General features: G+C 41.0%; 2 protein-coding genes across 2 annotated transcripts; both read left to right on the top strand.

The window, feature by feature from the left end:
- The first annotated feature begins 1,864 nt into the window (after window positions 1–1,864).
- On the top strand, window positions 1,865–15,279 carry ppp1cc (protein phosphatase 1, catalytic subunit, gamma isozyme). Its single transcript, XM_064354196.1, has 7 exons — window positions 1,865–2,356; window positions 11,058–11,189; window positions 11,706–11,936; window positions 12,309–12,413; window positions 13,130–13,353; window positions 13,797–13,931; window positions 14,026–15,279. Exons 1-7 carry the CDS (start codon window positions 2,302–2,304, stop codon window positions 14,113–14,115), a joined length of 972 nt encoding a protein of 323 aa, XP_064210266.1. The 5' UTR covers window positions 1,865–2,301; the 3' UTR covers window positions 14,116–15,279.
- A 130-nt stretch (window positions 15,280–15,409) lies between these two features.
- Window positions 15,410–21,846, top strand: LOC135265018 (voltage-gated hydrogen channel 1-like). Its single transcript, XM_064354197.1, has 6 exons — window positions 15,410–16,262; window positions 17,928–18,150; window positions 19,383–19,487; window positions 19,645–19,876; window positions 20,421–20,533; window positions 20,858–21,846. Exons 2-6 carry the CDS (start codon window positions 17,968–17,970, stop codon window positions 20,912–20,914), a joined length of 690 nt encoding a protein of 229 aa, XP_064210267.1. The 5' UTR covers window positions 15,410–16,262; window positions 17,928–17,967; the 3' UTR covers window positions 20,915–21,846.
- Window positions 21,847–23,248: the final 1,402 nt, after the last annotated feature.

Below are 23,248 nucleotides of genomic sequence, written 5' to 3' on the forward strand. Positions count from 1 at the left end.
CAGTTACTGTATTGCAACAGTTAGAATGAGTTAATGAGTCAGTCAAGGTAAGTAATCCTTTTGGCTGGCCAAAGTGTGCTTAAAAATGCCAGTATGTGACTGTATGTGATGTTTGAGCAGACCTTGAGCTTTGTGTTTGTACAGTAATCTTAAAATTACAAATACATCTTCATTTATTCATTGGAAACCAAGCAGATGGCCTCAAGCTGATTCCTATAGACTGTTTACTATCCCTTTAAGATTTGTGCTCATCTTTAACTGCCTTCCCAGGCTTATAGTCTAATCTTAAAACAACTGTTCTGTTTTAAATTTTACAGTTATTAAAAAAAAAAAAAAAAGTCAAAGGGGAGGCCTTTCTAGGCCAAATTACACTGCATCATTTACATGTTTGAACATTCAAATTAACATTCAAATTATCTTCATTTTATCCTTAAATTACACATTTGCATGACCATCACCCAGTCTCTTTGCATGCCATTGCATCCACACCCCCCCCCCCCCCCTCCCCAGTGCAATTTTAGATGGAAAAGGGTCTATGGCAGGGGATTGTCAGTTTCCAGCTGTCATGGCATGTGCTATCATTGGCAAAACTTCAAATGTGCATGGATCTGTAGATAATGTTATTTAGGTCATAAAAGTACCAGAGACTGACTTATGAAACAGTCTGAAATATGCTATGGAACTCACTGAGTCAAGCCATAACATAATCTGTGGCTTGCAACATCAGCATTGCAGGAAATATTCTGTGCTACTCATGAATTGATTCATCCCCACAGAAAGAGGCATGAAATTAAATCCATCTCAACCACCCCATTTCTAAACACACAATCAAGAAATGTGCACAGATGGTAGTGTAATAGGAGTTTTATGTAGTATAATAAATAGTTTTTGTTAATTATAACAAAATTACTGTATATAGACATGATGTATTTAACTACAGTGTGAAATGTATCACATGGTATGTATATAAACAGATCTGCATAGAATAGATAGTAATGACAGGCTTCAGTTAACTCCTCCTGTATAAAGCATACTTCTTAAAATGCTTCTACCATGAACTGGCTATTTCATTGGAGTAGTCATATGAGTGTATATTGAAAAAAGAAAAATATAATGAAAATACTATAGATACTATTACACAGATTATGATATAAAGTAATTAAATAATACAATGAAAGAAAAAACAGATTCGTGTTGCTTCAAGTCAGTGTTGGGTTATATTGAAAATTGAGCTTGCCAGACATCAAGAAAAACTGCTTAAACAATTTAATAAATGTAACTTTCAGGGTTACATTTAATCTTTCAGAACTAATTTCTATGTAATGGCCATTACTGATGGAAACTGAATCCTGACCGTGGTATAAGACACTGTGTCTTACTGCCAACTTCCAGGACAGATGGTTCCAATCGGCTCCGGCGTTCGCTGCGTGCAGCCCGCTCGTGCAACAGTTGCGCAGCTCTGCAGGTTCGCTGAAGACTGAAAAGAAGTGGCTCACGCTGTGTTTGTAGGCCTTCGTTGTCCTGAATTTGCGTAAGATGTTCATAGATGTTTTTCAGGAAGCCGGGCAAACTGTTTACTACCGTAGGCTGAAACAAAAGCTATCGAGCGAAGCAAAGTAAACCTGAGCATACCCCCTAGTGATTGCAGTGGAATTAGGTGACTAGCAAGGTTGTTGAACTGTGTCTGTTTATTCCATTCACAAGAGAGCCGATGCATAGCCTAATTAACACACTAGAAGCCACAGAGAATGCCTAACAAGGGCGTGCAGAATAGCGACTGCAAATAATGCAAAGCCAACATTAATTATTCGTTGGATTATCATTACCATAGCCATATATTTAAATAATTTTTAAGATAACTTGGTATTCAAGTTGACGTATGTATTTTGAATCAAAAACGTTCTCGCTAAAATCGGATCACAAATAACTCCGAGCAGTCCTAAGCTTTCTTATCTTGGAAAATCGCCAACATGAATACGTGCACTTTTTCGTTCATCGGACGAGCAACAAGCTAGCCGCGCGACGTGCTCAGTTGTCTGCATTGCATTCACCAGATAAAACGTGCAGAAGTAGGCTCAAGTATTACTACGCCAACTGAGTAGAGGAAGGCAGGAAGCGGGTACACAGACCTCAAGCACACGTTGGAGTGGAGGGAGGAGAAGTGTCCCGTGTCAAATAAATCGGAACTGTGTGTTCCTTTGTAGAGTGAAGAATCATACAGGATTTTAGAAAGCGTAGCTAAATAGCAAACTAATCATATAGACAACGGTTTTTAGTTTTCTCATCTTTTTTTACCAAGCTATGGCCGATATCGACAAACTGAACATTGACAGTATCATTCAGCGCCTTCTGGAAGGTAAGAAGGGCGATAGCTACTTGCTAGCTATTTGAAAATGTTGCCAAACATTAAATATTTCTAGTTTGCTAGCTAGCTGTACAACTACTTTTGTCGTCTTGTTTAATGTAGCAAAATTGATAACCTTAACCTCTTAACCCAGCTGCTAATGTGCCACTTAGTTAGACTAACGTTCGCGAGCTCAGTATGATACTCGCTGCTTGGTAACTCCAGCTGCCAAGCTAACGTAACGTTACTTCCATTGCTACAACCGCCAAGGTTGTGTCGACCGGCGCCGGTTAGTAACCAGCCCTGTGCAAGAAAGCCTTTGTATTCAAAATGTAAGATAACTAGACGATTACTTACTAACTCATGGGATCAATGGCAACATTTATATTGATAATCGAAATAGCTACTTTTGCGAGCTTGCGATGGATGTTGAACGTATGATGGCTACCCAATACATTTCACATTTAGCTAGTTAGCTTGCTAGATAGGTGCAGTTCTGGAGCTAACGTTATACTTGATACAGCCTATGGTTGACACACCGTATTATTTTATTTCGTTAACGTGCGTTAGACTAGCGAAGTAGCATGTAATGTCGCTGGAAATTATCATCAGTATGACTGAGCCATCCGATTGCTGGCTAGAACTGAATTGTACAGTAGTAAACACAGTGTTCCAGGGAGCACATTGCAACCGGGGAACGACCCAATTTCCATAACTCAGTTGTGTAACAACATCGCAAAATGCTTTTAAAAACGCACTTTAATAGCAAACAAACTAGCAAGAACGTTAGATAGTATATAAGATGCACAATGTTAACACAATTGTTAGGTGTGGTTATGACCATAGGTTGTGACACTACATTAAGTCAGAGGCGTGGGCCCTTGGGCTTACGGCTGATGAAAAAAAATGCTTCCTACAGTACATGATCTTGCAGTTCGTATGTACGTGTGATTTTAACCAAACGAATTTATTTGCTAGCTAATGTTATCAATTTAAGACACGTATCTGCCATTTAGTTTGTTATTAGCTTGCTATATTTACTTTGCTTGCTAGCATTGTTTGTGGATTCTCAGTCTAAACAAATGGCATGTAGACGACATGTTACTGACTCCCAGATGGCTATCCCGGCAGTGCAAGGTGTCTGGTGAAACATGGCCCAGTTTAACTTACTTTGGCAGGCAGTTTACTTCCCTCAACCCTACTTTATATTGGTGGGAACGGAAATAATTGAAGAGACATGGGTAGCTAGCTACACAGTCGGCCAGTGAACATACCCTAAGTATTTATCAAAATAGAATATAAATGATCCAGAGTCAATGGTACAGTCTAGTACATCTAGTTACAGATGTTTAACACAAGAAAGATAGGTGTCCTAGTTGAGGTTTCTCCAATGTGTCAGTCGTCTTGCTGTGCAACTTTACCTGCCCATATACTATGGGATTCTTTTATGTCAGTACGTGTACTGAAGACCTTTTATTATTGTACCAGTTCTGAATTCCAGTTGTATTTGTGTGTACATAATTTAGGACATACTGCCAGTGTTTCACTTTTTCCTTTTTCTGTCATGTGTAAAGGTTCTTTTGTGGAATGGGATGCAGGTGAGCAGTGTGTATAAACAGGTCCCCCTGTCACATATCTGTCCATTAGTGTCAGTCAAGCACTTCTGCTGCATACAAAGTTGTTTTTCTTTTAAAGTGGCCATTAGGTAACTGTGTGGAACTGTAGTGGTCCAGATGCTGAACTTGTTACCAGAACTTGATAAGCTTGAATCGTAGACACAATAGAGCAGTTACAGCTTTTAGCCATGAGTCATCTTATAAAGACGCAGCCAACCTCTGTCGTTACGAGTGTGACACATTTCCTTCGTAGGCTGATTCACACAGGGCAATGATCCACAGTTCTGCTGACATGTCAGTTTTTATGCCTCTGCGATGGCACAGCCGTGGCCGGAGGCATTATGTTTTCAGGTTGTCCGTCCGTCCTTCCGTCCGTCCGTCCCGATTCTCGTGAATGCGATATCTCAGGAACGCCTTGAGGGAATTTCTTCAAATTTGGCACAAACGTCCACTTGGACTCAAGGATGAACTGATTAGATTTTGGTGGTCAAACGTCAAGGTCACTGTGAGGCTCACAAAACACGTTTTTGGCCATAACTCAAGAATTCATACGCCCTATATGACAAAGTTTTACACACATGTCTAATAGGATAAAATGATGAAGTGATTACATTTTATATCCAAACTGGCTACTGGTTGGCAGGTTTTCAATTGCAATATTCTGTTAAAATAATGCATCACACTTATATAACATAGGCCTATATGTGTTCTAGCTCAGGAGGTAAGAGCGGTTGTCTGGCAGTCGGAGGGTTGCCGGTTCGATCCCCACCCTGGGCGTGTCGAAGTGTCCCTGAGCAAGACACCTAACCCCTAACTGCTCTGGTGAATGCGAGGCATCAATTGTAAAGCGCTTTGGATAAAAGCGTTATATAAATGCAGTCCATTTACCATATTAAGAAAAGTATCAAAATATTTCTGGGAATTATCTGAGTTATGTTGTAGTTCTGTTTAATATGTCTAAAACAGTTAAACCGTACTCATCCCTGGTGTACAAGAGCCTTTGTATGTACATTTTGTTGATCAGCAGTAATTGAAGAAATACACTGTTTGGCCAGGCAACATTTCTAACACTGTTGTCGCTGAAGTGCATATGGGTCATAATCTCTTATCTTCTGTACAGCACATGCGTCAAGTGTTCCCAATGCACTCACTTACGTAACCGTGGCCTGCTTAAAATGGCCGCTTTCTTGAAGGTGATGAAGTTGGAATCATAGTGACACTTATTTTTAACTTGACCTTCATGAACCTTATTTTTTATCTATTGTAAGGGTGCAGTCACTGCTTTCTGTCATGGACCTGTATGAAATTTTCAAGTCCTGTTGATGAGGTTTACAAAAACAGGCAAGCCAGGTGTTGGATGGTGTCTGTGAAGTCCTTATTCTCAGTGGTGTATGTGTTCTTCACACTCCTCAACCTGAACTTTGGCTTCTCACACTGGCTACTGCAACAATGCATATTGTTTTGAGAAGAAACAGGTGGGAGTTCTTTTTTTATTTTTTAAAGAAGCACTACATCCTTGAAACCAAAATATTTGTGATGGGTAATTCATCTGAATTTTCCTGGCATAACAAAGCAAGTTCCATTTAATTGCTACTGCATCGTACTCTTGTGTAGCATAAGATAAATGTAAGACTTGGAACAATATGCAGGACTGTGGATCTCAACAGGGTGTTCAACAGGTACATATGGGTGTGATGTTCAGGTGTCCACATACTTGGAAATGTAGTGTATCTTCTTTTCTGTTTGGGTTCTTTTTAAGCTCGGAGTTTGACCTTTTCAAAATTCTAAATCCATTCAGTTTCCACATAATAAGCAGTTGTTTTATTTTCAGCAAATAAAATGAAGATACAGCGTATAAATAACACACTAAATTGATTGGCCGTTTATTGTGCTGTGAGGAAGAATGAATGGAGGGATTGGAAGTGAGTGGTGACTGAGCATCCCTGTGTCTAATCAAATAAGGCTTTCTTTATTAAGGCATGGGGACAGCTGTTCTCTAAATTCGTAGTTCTACTTTTGGCAGAGAATCCTCATGCTGCCATTCCTTAATATAACTCCTTTAGTCAGTATTATTTTTTTCTGAAAACAGAAAATGTAGGCTAGTTGCTATTCATGTGCACACTCCGAACCAGCTGCTGTCTTTGCTGACCACTGCCACTGATCTTTGTTGGGTGTAACACTAATTCAGTATATCCAGAAGGAGTTGAACGCTCAATGTTTTACTCACTCTTTGTCCATTGGAGTTACTATGTAGTAATATGGGTATTTTACCTGGAAAGCAGGTTCCACTTTCATACTGTGCACTCCCTATTGTTCCTTGTTCCCTGTACCACAGTACACTATGCCTTATCACATCACAGTGATGTCTACAGGGTTTTTTGGTTTGTGGATTAAATTTTTAATTTATTTTTTATAAATTATTATTATTATTTTTTGTAAGGAAACATTTTTAGTGATAAAATGGACTGGCTGTTCAACACGGACTAAAAGTAACTAGGATATTTTTATTTTTAAAATTAGTCCATTTTTTTCAGTAATGGTACAATTTGGCCATTTCTGCACAGAGTGTACTGTGCTAAGTTGTGTTTTAGCTAATTTTCCTGTTTTCTGTCAGAAGCTCGTATTGCTCAACATTGCATACTTCTCTGTTGACTATGAGCCAGGTGGAAAATGAGGTAAGAGTAATCCTACCATGTGAAATGGCTTCTTCAAGCCCCCTCCCCTCCCCCCTCTTAGTTTGGTTTTCTTGGTTTTCATTGGCCTGGCTGTATTGGTGACATGTGTTCATGGGAGACACTTGTTTGGTCCAGGACAGTTGTTTTGTGAGCACCGCATTGCAGATGAGCTACATACATAGAATAAAGGGGAGATACATCTCCCCTTTATTCTAAACTGAAGTATGGTTCTCACACACATATGTGACTAAACTATGAGTCTGAGGCCACTACAGTAACTTAGTAGCAGGAAGGGGTCCATTGAAGTGCAGTGCCATTAAAAAGTATTTGCTCCTTCCCAATTTCTTTTAGTATTGTATATTTGTAAGACTGAATGGTTTTTGACAAAATGTAACATTAGACAAAGTTTATACAAGCATAACCTGCCATGATAAAAGGAAATTCCAGAAGATATGAGGTGAAAAAAGCTGTTGAAATATATCAGACTGGAAAAGGTTACAAAGCAATCTCTAAGGCTCTGGGACTCCACCGAACCTGGGTGAGAGCCATTATCTCCAAATGGAAAATACTTGGATCAATGAATAAATAGTGAATCTCCCAAGAGTGGCCATCCTGCCTAAATGTCACAGCAACAACTCATCCATGAAGTCACAAAATATTCCAGAAGAACATACAAATAACTGTAGGCCTCTAGCCTCAGCTAAGGTCTGTGTTTCTGTCTCCACAATAAGAAAGATCCTTGGCAAAATTGGGATTCATGGGTGAGCAGCAAGGCGAAAACCACTGCTAACCAAGAGAAACATCGATGTACATCTTACATTTGCAAAAAAATGCACCTGGATGATCCCCTGGCCTTTTGGATGTTCTATAGACAGATGAGTCAAAAGTGGAACTTGTTGGATGACACGGGTCCCATTATGTCTGGTGTAAAGCAAATGCAGCATTTCACAGTGAGAGCCTCATACCAAAAGTGAAATGTAGTGTGCTGGTGTGGGGATGTTTTGCTGCGTCAGAACCTGAACAACTTGCCATTGTAGAAGGAACCATGAATTCTGTGCTGTACCACAAAATTCTTAAGGAGAATGTCGAGTCATCTGTCTGTGGGCTGAAGCTGAAGAATAATTGGGTTTTGCAACAAGACAGTGACCCAAAGCACAAAAGCCAGTCCACATCTGAATGGCTAAAAAGAAACTAGAGTGGCCTAGTAATGTGCTGATTTGAACCAAATAGAGGTGCTGTGGCATGACCTGAAACAAGCAGTCCATGTTTGAAAACCTATTAAGTTGTCTGAATTAAAGCAGTAAGGCAAAGAAGAGTTGGATATAATTTCTCCACAGCAATGTAAAAAAATGACCAAATTATAGGAATCGTTTGGTTGCAGTTATTGATGCTAAAGGTGGTGCAACCGGTTATGAAGTTCAAGGGGGAAATTACATTTTCACATGGGTCATATGGATGTTAGATAACTTTTTTCATTGAATAAACAGTAGTTTTAAAAATGTGTTTTGCATTTTCTCAGGTTCCCTATCGTTTTAATTTTACATTATGTGTAAAAATCTGAAACCATTCAGTGTGACAAATATTCAGTAACAGAGGAAATCAGGAAGGGGCAAATACTTTTTCATGCCACTGTACGAGTGGGAACATGACTGGAAGACAGAATATTTTGTTGATTACTTTTTTAATGAGTCATTAGAAGCCCATAATGTCCTGGCAGGTCTGTGTGGCACCAGTTGAGTACTTCTGAAAGGTGCGCTTTGGAATTCCATGCTCAAAAGAATTCCAGCGATTGAAACGCCCCTCGACTCACCTGTCTCAACTAGAGCCTTGTGCAACTCACAGTCCCACCTCTGTCATTTTCTACACAGGAAGTTGCTTCACTTGTCGTATTACTTTTGATTGCTTTTACCGGAGTTGCATGCCGGCATTCGTACCATAGCCAGATATGTTAGCCAAATTTGGGTGAAATTAAGGGAGAGTATTGTAATATGTTGCTGAAATAAATGTACTGTATATACTAGGGGTGCTCAATCTGGAAACTCAGGGGCTGGTATCACAAACCCCGTATTTGGCTGATAATATTGCCTAATGCTGATAAGCCCCTGTTTTACATTACCACTCAAATACAAAGTTTATCAAGTTTCAACATTCATGGAAGCAGATGAGCACAGACAGCATTTTATTATGAAGGAAAAGTGTAACATTTTCTTTGTATAACAGTACTTTAACTTTGTTACTTTGTTATTTAGCAGAGAGTGCGAGTCTGGAGAGCTATTGAGTCTGTATAGCTTTGCTTGTGAGTTTGACAATGATAGGCAGTTAAGTGATGAGTGATTAGGCTACTTTCTGAGCATGGCATTTTCACTTATTTTACAGGAAGTTGGCAGTTTGTTAACCTTCATTGTGGAGATTGGCAAGGTGTGTTGCATGCATGAAAATGCAGTCATTGTTTACCCTGAACAGGTGTGTCCTGTGTGCTGTAAACTTTTCCAAATTTAAAGCTCTGCATTGTTTAGCTTAGCTCAGCACAAAGGCAGTTGAACATTATAGCCGGAAAAGTCAGGCAACAGTCTGTATAGGAGACATTTCTGGTATCAAAATTTGCAGTTAAAAGGCTGTGTGCCTTTCAGATGCTAGCTTGACTTTAAACTATTTTTTAAGTTTATTCTTATTATCTCTGTGTGGCATTCATTTTATCCTGGATTATATTTACTCGCCTGGTGCAAAGAAGAAAAATGAATAATGCATCTAGGCATGCATGTATACGTCCATATAGAAAATTAAACGCACACAATGGCACCGTACTAAAACAGCTGTGCATTTTGGTTGATAACGCAGCTCACATTACTTCTGCGCTATTCAGCATCAGTGCAGTGGTAATTAGAGGCCCTTTTAAAAATAGAGGGTACTTCAGATGAAAAGCTTGTCTTAAAGCCGCCATCTAGCTTATGACTTGTACAGGCGCGGGCAGTGCAATTAACTTTTAAATAGGACTGTGGTGGGAGGAAGGCTCCGCTGAGGAAGACGTACACGCTGGAGGTAAAGCAGAGGTGTGCCAGAACAGCACTTTCTCAGGGCAGTTCCCTCTCCGCTTGGTGTTCTGATTTGGAAGGAATTGCGCACTAGTCTCCTGTGTAATGAAATGTAATGAGAAAGGGCCGTCTTCAGTTTGGCAGGGAATTTTAATGTCAGTATCCCAATACAGCATCACCTTTGCCTTATCTCTGATTGCCTGGGAACTGATGCAACTCTGCTACAGTATGCTAGGTCATAAGGCGTATGAGTTTAAAGACCACGCTGAAATAATCAACTAATGTGGATGCTTGTTTCAGGTAGGTTTCTGCACATAGACATAACCATGCCCCTCTAAAGCTGATGACTCTGGTGTCACGTCTCTGCTCCGAAAAGTGATCGTCACTTCTCTTCTTATTCCTCATCAACCATCAATTGCCACAAGTTCTGAAGGCTTTGTTAACTAGGAACATTAGAGGTCGAGTTATAATTCTAGAATTAGGTCACTCTGGCCTATTAATAGGAAATAACGCAAACCCTTTAGTTTTTCAGAAGCGCTAACCTACTTCTTCAGCACAGTATGAGAGCCCTGGGTATGGAGGAAGGTTCAGTATTAGCATGCGGAGGGACACTGGTGATGTCATTCAGGTGGTGTAACTCTGGGTGCGTCAGCAGTGGAACTTAATATGTCAACATCAGAGTTTGATTATTCATCCTTTGTGGGGCTTTAGTCTGTTTGCAGTAAAGCGCATAAACTTACTTCTGAATTGGGGTGGTTGTGCTCTGAAGGCTGGACCCCAGTATTGTCGAGGTGCTGTAAGGTACCTGTTGGCCTACTGGTAGCACTGCAGGTATTCAGAGAGAGGACATAGTGGAGGATTGTGCCCAAGTTGCATGGTTGGTGATTTCACTTCCTTGTGGTCTAGAGATTGAAGTGTTGTCAGTAAATAGTGTTATGCCATGGAGAACTTTCTTTTGGTTTATATAAGTCAGTAACTGCCCAGTGATTTCTGGTATCCATGAATGCTTCACTCACATGTGGGGGACCTGGTTGCCAGTACTTGGGCCGTACAGCTGAGCTGGCTGAAGGTTTGATCCCACCTCTGGCCCCCCCGGTGGTGGAGGAGGCACGGTGGGTGTTGAAGGCGATGGCTGACGGGCTGCTGGACGTCTCGTCCTGCTTTGAGACGCTGGCTTCTAACTGTGTGGCAAAGGGACATGACGTGCCACAATCTCGTAATGAGTCCTGCACTTACTCATCTATGGCCTCCAGAACAGACAGAGCAGTGACAGTGGCCCACAAATACTCCTGGACAAATAATTATTTCCAACGAGGAGAGAATGCGTACGAAACTAAAAGTTTTTCATAAAGATAACGTGTCTGACCGTCTTTCTGGTTGTGCTTTTCAGTGCGGGGGTCCAAGCCTGGGAAGAATGTCCAGCTCCAGGAGAACGAGATCAGAGGCCTGTGCCTCAAGTCCCGAGAGATCTTCCTCAGCCAGCCCATCCTGCTGGAGCTGGAGGCCCCTCTCAAGATCTGCGGTGGGCAAACGGCACAGTGTTTCAGCCTGGAGCAAACATGACAGACGCAGTACTGTACACAGGCTCCAGAAAGCCTTGGAGCTTGGATCGGGTCGAGCGACTGTTTCTGTACCGAGTGTACAGTTACAACACAACAGCTGTCGACCTCTGGAATGCTAGCCCAAAGCCAAATCCTCTTGTGTTCCTGCCTGTTTGGGGCCTGTTACTCAAGTCTGTCCTGTTTGTTCCCTCATGTTTAATTTATTTATTTTGTAATTACGGGAACTGTTGATTTGGTTAGAGCATGCACATTGACACTCTGGTCTTTGAATTAATATACTGTGGGATTGTGCTGCCAGGTGGCTCGTCCTGTTCAAGTGTGTGGATGGACCCCATGGTCTGGTGTCAACTCCTGACCATGTCAGCTGGCTGACTAATACCGTTGGGTATTTCAAACTGGCAGAAAAACAAAAATGTTGAAAACTGGTTTAAAAAGGCCAACAAAAAAAAAGCTAATCCCCATTTTTTTTTCCGCAGGTGACATCCACGGCCAGTACTATGACCTCCTGAGACTGTTTGAGTATGGAGGGTACCCACCGGAGAGCAACTACCTGTTTCTGGGGGACTATGTGGACAGAGGGAAGCAGTCTTTGGAGACCATCTGCCTGCTGCTGGCCTACAAAATAAAGTACCCCGAAAACTTCTTCCTTCTGAGGGGGAACCACGAGTGCGCCTCCATCAACAGAATATACGGCTTCTATGATGAATGTGAGTCCCCCCAGCCATGGCTTATGAAGTACTGAGCGTTCCGAGTGAGCATCGTAGCGCAGCGCGTTTGCATAATGCAGTCAGAGGCCAGTGTGACGCTGAAGCTAAGAACAGTAAAGGCTGAGTATTTTTACATATTCACATATAATCATTTAAGAGGACATTAACATCAAGTCCTAGTCATGATTTCAGCTTGATTGTGTTCTTGATGGATTCAGGGAATTGGAACTTTTTTTTGGCATGTTAAATGCATTTCTTTTGTGTCCACTCTCTGTTCTGGCTGGAATATCCGTACTGTGAATTTTTGCGATTCACAATGTGATCTGATTGTCAAGTTTGATTGACTGACCGGTGTGTCCACCTGTTTTCCAGGTAAAAGGCGGTACAACATTAAGCTCTGGAAGACGTTCACAGACTGCTTTAACTGCCTGCCCATTGCTGCCATTGTGGATGAGAAAATCTTCTGTTGCCACGGAGGTAGGTGTTCCTGCACGGGTACAGCGTGACTCGGTGTAACCTGGCCTCCTTCAGGGAAGCTGAAAATGTGGTTTAAAGAGCACCTGGCTGCCTTGTTTTTTAAATGACTTCCCGCTGTGAAACAAGAGTCCATGGTTTCTGTGGTTTCTTCCTCGTGTGGCCCATAGTGTAACGATTGTTTGGATCTGTTCAAAATCGAGGGAGCGCTCTTCCTCTTTCTCTCCCCCTGCAGCTGTGGCCTGAAAGATGTTGTGATAAGTCAAGAAGGTTTGTTTTTAAAAGCTTGCATGTCCAGCTAAGCTGCTCAGTGGATCAGTTTGACTCATATGACTTTCTTGTAACAGTTTCAGTGTTCCTACAGACAGGAAAAACAGTTGCATAAGTGTAACCCTGGCTATATCTACGTACATCGAGGGACCTGAAAAGTTGGTAATGAGGTAGCTAACTGGCATTCTTTTGTTTTGTGGAAGCCTGCCTGTTTCAGAGGAGTAGTTATCCAGTAGGTTGTGAGTAGGTTGTGTGAAAGTACAGGAGAAGTAGAGCTTTTTCAGGTCACACAGGTAGTGGCTACATTCCCATTTGGTCTTCTCTGCCATCACCATCAGATATCCCCCATTAAAAACCATTACTTGTGCCACTTTTTTCAAATGTGTGAATTTCCCCTCGGTGCTAAACCCCTCCGGTCATCGGTGCCTTGCGATGTGCTTTCCCTCCAGGCCTGTCTCCAGACCTCCAGTCCATGGAGCAGATCCGCCGGATCATGCGCCCCACCGACGTGCCAGACCAGGGCTTGCTGTGTGACCTCCTGTGGTCCGATCCCGATAAGGACGTGCTGGGCTGGGGCGAGAACGACCGGGGGGTCTCTTTCACCTTCGGAGCCGAAGTGGTGGCGAAGTTTCTGCACAAACACGACCTGGATCTGATCTGTCGAGCCCATCAGGTAGGGGCATCTGCTTGTGCGGAGTGCAGGTAACAGTCATTTTACAGTCAGTCAGCTGGACGCTGCCCCCCATGTCCTGAATCTGGCGGATTCCCCAGATGTCTGTAAATCCATCCAAAGAAACCCTACCATAAAGCTTCAGTGGATTGTTTGAGTTCAGCATTTAAGCCCAATAAGAAACTGTATGTATGAATCAAAAGTCCCTGATTGTTACCACCTGGAGGCATAAAACCATCCCAACGCAAAGGCAAATGAATCGCTGTGGGTTTGTCCTTAGAGGGTGAAGTTACAGTGCTCTCTAAAGATAGCTGCCCCTCCAGTGGCCAAAGAATGCGGGATGAAGTGTGAGCTTAGCCGTGTAATGAATGTGCTGTGTTACAGTTTGTTCCCATCCCCAGAGCTGTCATATGGTGATACTTAGTGATACTTTTTTCGCCCCACAGGTTGTGGAAGATGGCTACGAATTCTTTGCCAAGAGACAACTTGTGACTTTATTCTCTGCTCCAAACTACTGCGGGGAGTTCGACAACGCAGGGGCCATGATGAGCGTGGATGAAACCCTCATGTGCTCTTTTCAGGTGCTTAACAGACCCAGTGGTTTACATCTGTAGTTTTGTTCAGTAGATCACACATGGAAAGTGGGAGTAATACATGTTTTTTTTGTGTGAATAGATTCTAAAACCTGCGGAGAAGAAGAAGCCAAACGCTAGCCGGCCGGTGACACCTCCTCGGAACATGGTTACGAAACAAGCCAAGAAATGAGAGTTTGCGAAGAGCAGGCCTCACAATATTTGTTTGTTTGCTTGGGATGTTTTGTTTGTGGTTTAGTGGTCTCTCAATTTCAATGAACTGTTGGACGGCTTTCTAGCAGCCAGAACTGAGATGGCCATGAACCAAGATGGTGAAAGCAAAGCTTTTTTTGGGTTCCTTGCTGCTTGACTAAATGGCTGTTTCCACCGTAAGAACTTTTGGAGGTTTGTGCACTCTAGTACAGCCGGTCATTTTGCCACATTGTAGAGCACACTCTGGAAGAACATTGTCCAGTTTTGATGTATGCCTTGTTTGAAGCCAAGAAGGGTTTTAAACTATCACTCCTAAACACTTCACACTCTCAAGATCAACAGTGGAAGCTCTTAGAGTTCATGAAATGTGAAATTAGTCACACCCTTGAGTATGAAATGGGACTATTTTCAGAAGGATTTTAGATTAGAAAGTTGGATTTTTTCTTTCCACATGTATTTATATTTATCATCCAAAAATGAGATAAATCACATTTATTCAAGTGTTATCAATGAATTTTAAATACTTCCTGTACTACATTCTTCACACAAATAAAGCAGTTATTACCAGATTGTATATCTCTTTCTGAAATGAGTTCTTAGTGTAATTTTAGACATTATTTAAACTGACCTTTTTTACTTTCAATACAATTATGGTATGTGAGCATAACATGAACTCATTTCCTCTTGATGGGTTTGAAATACCATCACCCGAATACTATCACTCTGAGGACTTTTTTTCTGAACTGTTTAAGAAGCATTTCTTTTCTACTTATTGAATACATTGATTCACTATCAAAGGAAAATTAAACCTGTCAAAAAGAACAAGGCGTGTGGAAAAATAAGAACTTTTTTTTTTTTTGCATGTTCCCATAGAAGTCCAAATCTCAAGGTGCCACTTTCTTTTCAAAGCATGCCTATTTTCTGATGTAACTGTTGGTTCTCTTCAGGTTTATGTCATTTGTAACTTAATATTTCAACAGGGTGTCATTTCACCTTCATCTCCTGTTATCACTACTCCATAAATCTTGGCAATATCTTGTAAATCTCCCCCACTCTTGAACGTTTGTATACTTGTTTAAGATTGTGAGGACAACGGAGGTTCTCCCATTTTGTTTTATTTGGAAAATAAAAAAATTGACAGATCTACGTTTTCACCTATTGCACATAAGCCTGCCTATGAGCCTATAAATTAATGTAACCTAAGAGTCATTTGCTGAACTATAATTTCCCAATGTAGCCTACTCTGACTTGAACGACGAAACGTTTATTGTCCATTTATCTAATGACACAATTTCACAGGCTAGTCATCTCAGAATGTGTATATTACGACCTCTTGGGGTATAAAATGGCAATACACTCCTTTGTTTTACATTTTCAAGAGCGCCATCTGTTGGCTATAATGGAAACTATTTCAGAACGGTCAGGCTGTTCAAATATTTCAGCTTCATGTACGGTAACTTGTCCCTCCACGAGGCTTTGTATACTAGCAGAGTAGGCTGCGTCAACACTTTCTGTTAGTGCTATTATAGTAATAGTAGCTATAGTATTTTTATGTTAACAATATGCCGCTTTTCTGGCATAAATCTAACCTTTTTGGCCTCGATCTGCTGGATGGAGGATGGAGGTTGGGTATGAATGAAGCATCACTGACGTGGAGAAAAATACAACTTGAAAGAACATTTAATTATTCACAATGTTTTGCCAAATTTATTAGAAGGGAGACATTGAAATTGGAATTGGAGTTCTACATTTTCCGTTTTGAACCATTCTTTTAATAACCACGGAACCTGCATGCACGATTACTCTCCATAAGTACTGTAATCATTACCTTCTCAATATAGCTGTTCGTCCGACACATTAATCCACGCATGTAGATGCAGGAAATCACGAGTTCCTACGCGTTGAGATTGCAGGTGTGTATAGCCTAAATATAGCCTAGTATCACCGCCACAAGTTCTGTATTTCTACACTGCTCAACCGAGAAAACATGCTTTCAAGCTCTTCACGAAGTTTTTTGAGTCAGCATCGAGATTTTTTATGGTAAAAATGCTTCAATGAGAGAGCGAACTCGCAAAATTGTTTACACCAAGAGAGAACGTGGTTCCATATACAATACCGACTTTAATGGTAAGTTTACATTGTGTACATTTTAATAAATATTGTTTGTAAATAGGCTACGCCTCTTAAATATTAATTAATAAGGTTTTCTTTCAGGTCTCGATTGTGGGTTAAGGTGCAAAGCTTTACATCTGCAATTGCCTATTTATAATATAATATTTACAGTTGTAATTTAATTACTGAGAATTCATATTCATACATAGATTCCTTTTTCCTTTTTTTCTTTTTTGAATTGCGATTTCATTTTAGGCTCAGTTTCATGTAGATGGAAGAAACCTCTGCCTCCTTGTGGCTTGGAGATTGTTGAAAGCACAACATTTCCTTTATTAAAAGGTGGTTTGTTTGGGCTCAGCACTTTGATTCATGTTTAATATCGCTCCCTAGCCATGGTAATATTTATGATATAGGCTTCTTGTATCATATTGCGTTAACATTTATCCCGTTTCCTCAAGTGATTCCAAATTGTAGCTATGATGCTTTTGTGTCTGATTTTCCCGCAATTAACCCTTTATTTACAAATGGATTTAAAACTGCAAACCCGACAGATCACACTTAAAAAACCGTGCACATGGATTGCAAAACTGGGTGTATGTATGGATAGGGAAACCGAACGTACAGATTGCAAAACTAAGTGGATTACAAAACTGAGAGTTTTAACACTAATTAATCAACGGTTCAGATGGACAGACCATTGTAAGCAGGGAGCGAAGGTTACTTTTTATCTTGCTTTGGATAATCTCATTAAAAATGGCAAGATATGACCAGCAGGACAATTTTCTTACTGGTCACTGCTGGTTAGAATACACAAGACCCGGGGCAACGACAGAATGTTGATACACAATGTTTAACCATTTTTTTCAGTCTTTGCTTCAGCCAAATTGAAAATAGAGTGTATGTATGCTGACTGTGTATTTCTGACAAATGAGTTCCTTACTGGGTCAATATTAGCACAGTACCACCACAGAGTCTTGTGTTGCCTCTGGAGTATACCTGCTTGTCATTGGCAAGAATGAGAATGACATGAGTGACAGAGCACGTAAGGGGAACAGTCGTATTAGCTGTCTGTGAAGTAGCCTAAAACTGAGATTGCACTTTTTTGTTTTCACTAAATTGAAATTTATGTTCTTAAGTCTTCTACAATTCTGTTAAAGGCTAATCTTGTTGTTTACTCTAGATTTAACGTAGCACGTCAAAAGTTCTGTAAGTCTTTTTTTCAGGTGTTATGGAGGTATTTATGAATGCAATCTAACAGCATGAATGGCTTGGAATTTTAGATGTGGCTCAGCTGGCTGGTGTGTCATTGCATCTGAAGATTGGTTGGGCTGATACAGTCTTTCCTCATAAATATGTTTAAATACTTTCGCATATTTTAGTTTTATTATGAGTTTTTTCACTTGTAAATCAAGTTGTTAAGATGAAATATAATATAATGTGCAAAAAAGTCTAGTTACATTCAAGTCACTGACAGAAAATCATGAATTCCTTTTTGCAGCAAAGTCGTGAGGTTGAAATGGAACAGGCACTGCACCTGACATTTAAATTCTGTCACATTCTTCATGCCTCAGTAGGATTGGTGGATATGTATTCATTAACTGACCTCTGCCTAGCTATTTGTATTGTGTTATCGGTCCTAGCCTAAGGCAATATCCCAGATGTATTTTTTTTTTCACACAGAGAGCTGGAGCAGTGATTTGACACCTTTTGGGCAGCAACCATGTTCCATTACCTGAAGCACTTCACTACAGTAGGTGATGAGCAACACAGCACCACCCAGTGGTTGGATGAGGAAAAGCCTGCGTCCAATGAGGACCTAGCAGTGGTGTCAGTACCTCAGGATCAGGAGCCCCACAATTTCCGGGATTCCTTGCGCGGACTGTTCAGCCATGAGAAGTTCCAGGTAACATAACTGCACTAACCTTGTTCAAACCTTAGAATATTGTACCATAACATTCTCTGTTCTTTGAAGGCAAACTATGCAGGATTTCGTATTTGAAAATATAATAAAATAACTATGCTAAGGCATATCTATGATGCACTGGCAATTTCAGTCTTTACACACTTAATCTGAATCTGTGCACTTTTTACCTGTATTTGTTATATGTGTTTGGGACGTTTCTGGGTGTGGCACTCTTTTCTGTGTTGATAGGAGTGGGCGTGGCTACAGAGCCTGTGGTTTGGGATCAGATTCCAACAAAGTTTTTGTTGCTAGTCAGCTGTTGCAGTGGCAGATGCTATGAAGCCTAGATACATCTAAGCAGGAAGACAAGCCAACAGGGGTTGTTCAAAAACTAATCAACATTGGGTGGCGTCAGTTGAAGTTCTCCAAGGGGATGAAAAGCGATGTGGAGTTGGCCTGTTTTCTGTTGGACCTGTTGTACCCTTACCTTTAGCTAGTTACCTTATACAGCTAGATGCTCGGGGTTGGGTAGCTTTTGTATCAAATTCTGTTCTTCCATCAAGAATCAAATTCTGTGTCTTCCCCCACAATGGGAACTGCTGTTGCTGTTTATAGTTGCAACTTACCTAGCTTGGTAAGTCACCTGCATTTATTCTAATCAGAGGAAATTAATTTGATACAGCATGCATGCTATATGGCAAACGTTACGTGTAGCCAACTTCATTAACAAAGCTAACAAAGTTGCAAGCAACTTTGAAAAGGCTACAGGCTTCATGAACAAGTCATTCACTTTACAAGGATGTTAGCTCACTATGACCTATGGCCTGCTAATGTTACTTATTCTACACACAATTCCGTGTTAGTATCCCAATTCTGACTAAATGTCCGGAGGAGTATTTCAGGAAGCAGAATTACTGAGTTAGCTGGATAACTGCATGGAGTAAAATCAAACATAATAAACTCAGGGCAACAAAATCCTACATAGTATACCTTTAAGCAATGGCAGATTAAAACATCCTTCTTTCTCGACCAAACTTCAAATTTAACCATGAATAAGGTCTTGAAAGAAATATTTAAAAACAAAATTTGTGCTAGTTGAAGGCGTTATGCTATCATATATAAACAGATAGTGATGTCACTATAGATTAAGGATTTATGGTCATCCTAGTGTGGATGTGCCTGACTTGGTATTTTTGCCCTACCTTAGTGTAGATGTGTCCCTCTTTTGTCAGATTTTTGTGGTATGCCTGGTGATTCTGGATGTTGGGTTCGTCCTGTGTGAACTGCTCATGGACCTGTCAATCATCGAAGCAGACAACAGGCATATTGCCCCCCGGGTGAGCTTACAACCTACATCAGAAAACAACAGGTGGCTCAAGAGTTGGCACGTGTTCAGAGTGAAAAATGCAACTGCAACATATATATTGGTAAATTATGTAGTTGTTTCTTACCTGAGTTTGTGTTACTGATCAGTCTTACCTGTGAGGTCTCCAGGTGCTCCACTACCTCAGCCTGTCTCTGCTGACCTTCTTCATGGTGGAACTGGCAGCCAAAGTCTTTGCCTACCGGCTAGAGTTTTTCAAACACAAATTTGAAGTGTTTGATGGGGTGGTGGTCATCGTGTCCTTTGTGCTGGACATTGTGTATGCCTCCCATGAAGATGCCTTTGATGCAACGGGTCTCCTCATCCTACTCAGGCTGTGGAGGGTGGCCAGGATCATCAACGGTGAGGCCAGGCCTGAGGTTCACTGTCCTTAAATTTCCCTCAGAACTGACGTATTCCAGCACACCTCTCTTCCTCTGAATAAATAACATAAAAACAAGGACACAGGCACATTCCTTTAGTACCTTTCATCTTGTGATTTCAAAGTGCTTTACAGTAAATGTAGAAACTCACAGCAGCATTTTTGTTACATTGCCCGCCACACATTGGCTAGTTAGAGAGGGGAAGATGAGAGTACCAGGGGTTGGGAATATTGTTTCCCAGGACACCAGGAAACTCCCTTCTCTCAGTTTAACATCAAAAGATGACCTTTCTTGCAACACAGTGTCCCCATCACTGCAATAGGGCTATATGGTTGTGTTTTAAAAACATCCTATCAGGAATTGGCTCCTGAATTATTATACCATGACTAAATAAAGAATAATTCTGTGACCTCTTACATGACTCCCTGCCACAGTCTAAATGTAGACTCTTGAAGACTGCCACTCTGTTACTGCAAAATTCCTGTGCTGTGCAGTGATCTGGACTGTTGCATCTGTTCCTTCAGGGTTACTGGTTTCTGTGAAGAATCGCGCTGACCATAAAATCCAGAAGCTGAAGGAGACTAACAAAGGCCTCATCATTCAGATCAATGAGCAGCAGGAACACCGCTCTAGAGTAGTGAGTCCCTGGAGATGTCAAAGAATAAGAATTTTCCCAAGGCATACTCAACCCCCCCAAACTCCCAATGTTAATAATAATGAGAAAGTGTCTGGATACTTCATTGATGGTTGCTTTTTGCTTCATTATCAGATGATGATTCTCTGCCTCTCATATTAGTAACTCACTTCCACCTGTAAGCACTGGGTTAAGTGTGAGTGTAAAGTGTGTTCATTTCTTCCTAAATTTGAGGTAGTGTGGAATCTTGGCAAAGAATGAAAACTATCTTAGGAAATCAGCATCAGTAAACCGTTTTAAATGTGTCCAATTTTTCCTCTCTCCTAGGAACAAGAAAACATCAGACTGCAAACACTTTTACAACAGCATTGCATCAACTTCTGATAATCATGGGATAAGCTAACAATATTTTCATCATCATCTCACCATCTCTGCCTCTGCACTATAATATTCCAATTTTAATCGTATTATTTATTACCCTAATTATCAACAATCCTGCTTGTCAACATTGTTTTGTTAAACAAAGGATTTGACACACAATAAATAATGTTTAGCTGGTTAGTTTCACCTCTTACATAGCCTATATTAAGCCTGCCTAATCACTCAAATAACTAAACATTCAGTGCCCTATTAAAAAGCTTAATCTTAGAGACCAGTAATATCTGAATATGTAGCTGAGATTACACACTCTCAGGGTTTAAAATTAACATTCACTCCATTATTTTACAGTGTTCAAAATTTCCTGTTGACAAGAATGGGACTGGTTTCAGAGCGGTCAGACTTCATATATTTTGATTACATGTACGATAACTCTGGTCATGAGGCGTTGTATCCCAGCAGAGTACTTCAGAACCTTTTTGTTAGCGCTGTTAAAGTAAATACAGAATTTTCTGTTTAAACAATATGCCGATTTTGTGCCGCAAGCTACCCATTTTGGCCCCTATCTATGTGACAGAGGCGGGATATGAATGTCAAGCGTCACTGACGTGAAGAAAGAAACAACTTTAAAGAACAGTTAATTATTCCTGGTTCAACATATTTCCCAATTTATGAGAAATAACAGACAGTGGAATTTGAGGTTTACATTTTCAGTTATAAACCTTTTTTTTAAACCTGTGACAGGGCATGCACGATTACTCTCCATAAGTACTGCAAACATTAACTGCTAAATAGCTGTTCACCTGACATAGTAATCCAAGCATATAAACTGCAGGAAATCATGAGTTCCCACACATTAAGGTTACAGGTATGTAGTCTCTAACTTCAGTATTTCTACACTGCTCAACACCCAATAAATAAAAATACTGTCAACCTCTTCACAACGTGTTTTGTGTCAATGTCAAGATTTTTATATAGTAAAAATGTTCCAATGAGAATGCAAACTCACAAAATTGCTATACAAACTGAAAAAATGGTTCCATCTACAATGCTGACATGTATGGTAAGTTTGGTATTATCCATATATTTTAATATCATAATGTTTGTAAATAGGTTATGCCTCTTAAATGTCACAAATAAAGTTTTCTTTCAAATCTCAATTGTGGGCTCAGGTGCAAAGCCTTAAATCTGAAATTTTTCTATAACATTTCCGTTTGTATGGAGTGTGTTCACCCGCTGTTGTCATTTGCGTTTGCATGCTTACATAGGGTATGTTTCAGGCCTTAGGCGGAAAACCTGGCAATGCAGTTGCTGAATGTTGATTCATATTTGATCTGCAATGCCTGGTTTGACTGTTTGTTCCAAGTTTTGTGAGCCAGGTGTGCTGTGCTGGACAGATTCATTTGCATAGAATAATGGTGGAGTATATCTTGCGCAAATACAGAATGTACCACATCACCCGCCAGGCTTCATCCATCATGCCCTGTGCAGCCTCTATATATAGAAAAAGATTCAAATGCGTTGAGCACTGGAATTGGTGAGAACGGCCAAAACTCAGGAGCCAATTCTTGCAACAGGCCTATTGGAACTGAAGGCCAACTTCCCTGTGCAGATCATTCACACAGGTGTCCATACCAGGCTAAAGTGTTCATCTTCAGAGGCCTCTGAAGACCTCTTTTTCCTTTTAGATGCAGGAATTGTTGATAAGCCTCTTCATTGTTTTTTGACTGGCTTTGGGATCCTCTAGTTTTCTTTTGACTGGTGTGTCTGTCAGGATGGCTGTTCTGCTCTTCCCTCTGACCTGCATGCCAACTTTCCATGGCCAAGCCTTTGGAAAAGGGGACAGGTCCTTGGTAGTGGGGAAAAGACGTCTCCTGTTGGCAGTGTTGGGGTACAGCTCATCGGGCACAGCAGTGTTAGTGTAGCGAGGAAGCTCATCGGGCACAGCAGTGTTAGTGTAGCGAGGAAGCTCATCAGGACAGCAGTGTTAGTGTAGCGAGGAAGCTCATCAGGCACAGCAGTGTTAGTGTAGCGAGGAAGCTCATCAGGACAGCAGTGTTAGTGCAGGGAGGAAGCTCATCAGGCACAGCAGTGTTAGTGTAGCGAGGAAGCTCATCAGGACAGCAGTGTTAGTGCAGGGAGGAAGCTCATCAGGCACAGCAGTGTTAGTGCAGGGAGGAAGCTCATCAGGCACAGCAGTGTTAGTGTAGCGAGGAAGCTCATCAGGCACAGCAGTGTTAGTGTAGCGAGGAAGCTCATCAGGCACAGCAGTGTTAGTGCAGGGAGGAAGCTCATCAGGCACAGCAGTGTTAGTGTAGCGAGGAAGCTCATCAGGCACAG

Source organism: Anguilla rostrata, chromosome 10 (assembly GCF_018555375.3).
Source record: "Anguilla rostrata isolate EN2019 chromosome 10, ASM1855537v3, whole genome shotgun sequence".
NCBI classification, from domain to species: domain Eukaryota; kingdom Metazoa; phylum Chordata; class Actinopteri; order Anguilliformes; family Anguillidae; genus Anguilla; species Anguilla rostrata.

What these genes read in the sequence shown, in the direction of transcription:
- ppp1cc (XM_064354196.1), top strand. Translation starts at nt 2,302, where the DNA reads ATGGCCGATATCGACAAACTGAACATTGACAGTATCATTCAGCGCCTT. An exon ending in CATTCAGCGCCTTCTGGAAG is followed by an intron (nt 2,357 to 11,057) that starts GTAAGAAGGGCG and finishes TGTGCTTTTCAG; the next exon opens with TGCGGGGGTCCAAGCCTGGG. An exon ending in CCCTCATGTGCTCTTTTCAG is followed by an intron (nt 13,932 to 14,025) that starts GTGCTTAACAGA and finishes TTGTGTGAATAG; the next exon opens with ATTCTAAAACCTGCGGAGAA.
- LOC135265018 (XM_064354197.1), top strand. Translation starts at nt 17,968, where the DNA reads ATGTTCCATTACCTGAAGCACTTCACTACAGTAGGTGATGAGCAACAC. An exon ending in TCAGCCATGAGAAGTTCCAG is followed by an intron (nt 18,151 to 19,382) that starts GTAACATAACTG and finishes CTCTTTTGTCAG; the next exon opens with ATTTTTGTGGTATGCCTGGT. An exon ending in GGTGGCCAGGATCATCAACG is followed by an intron (nt 19,877 to 20,420) that starts GTGAGGCCAGGC and finishes CTGTTCCTTCAG; the next exon opens with GGTTACTGGTTTCTGTGAAG.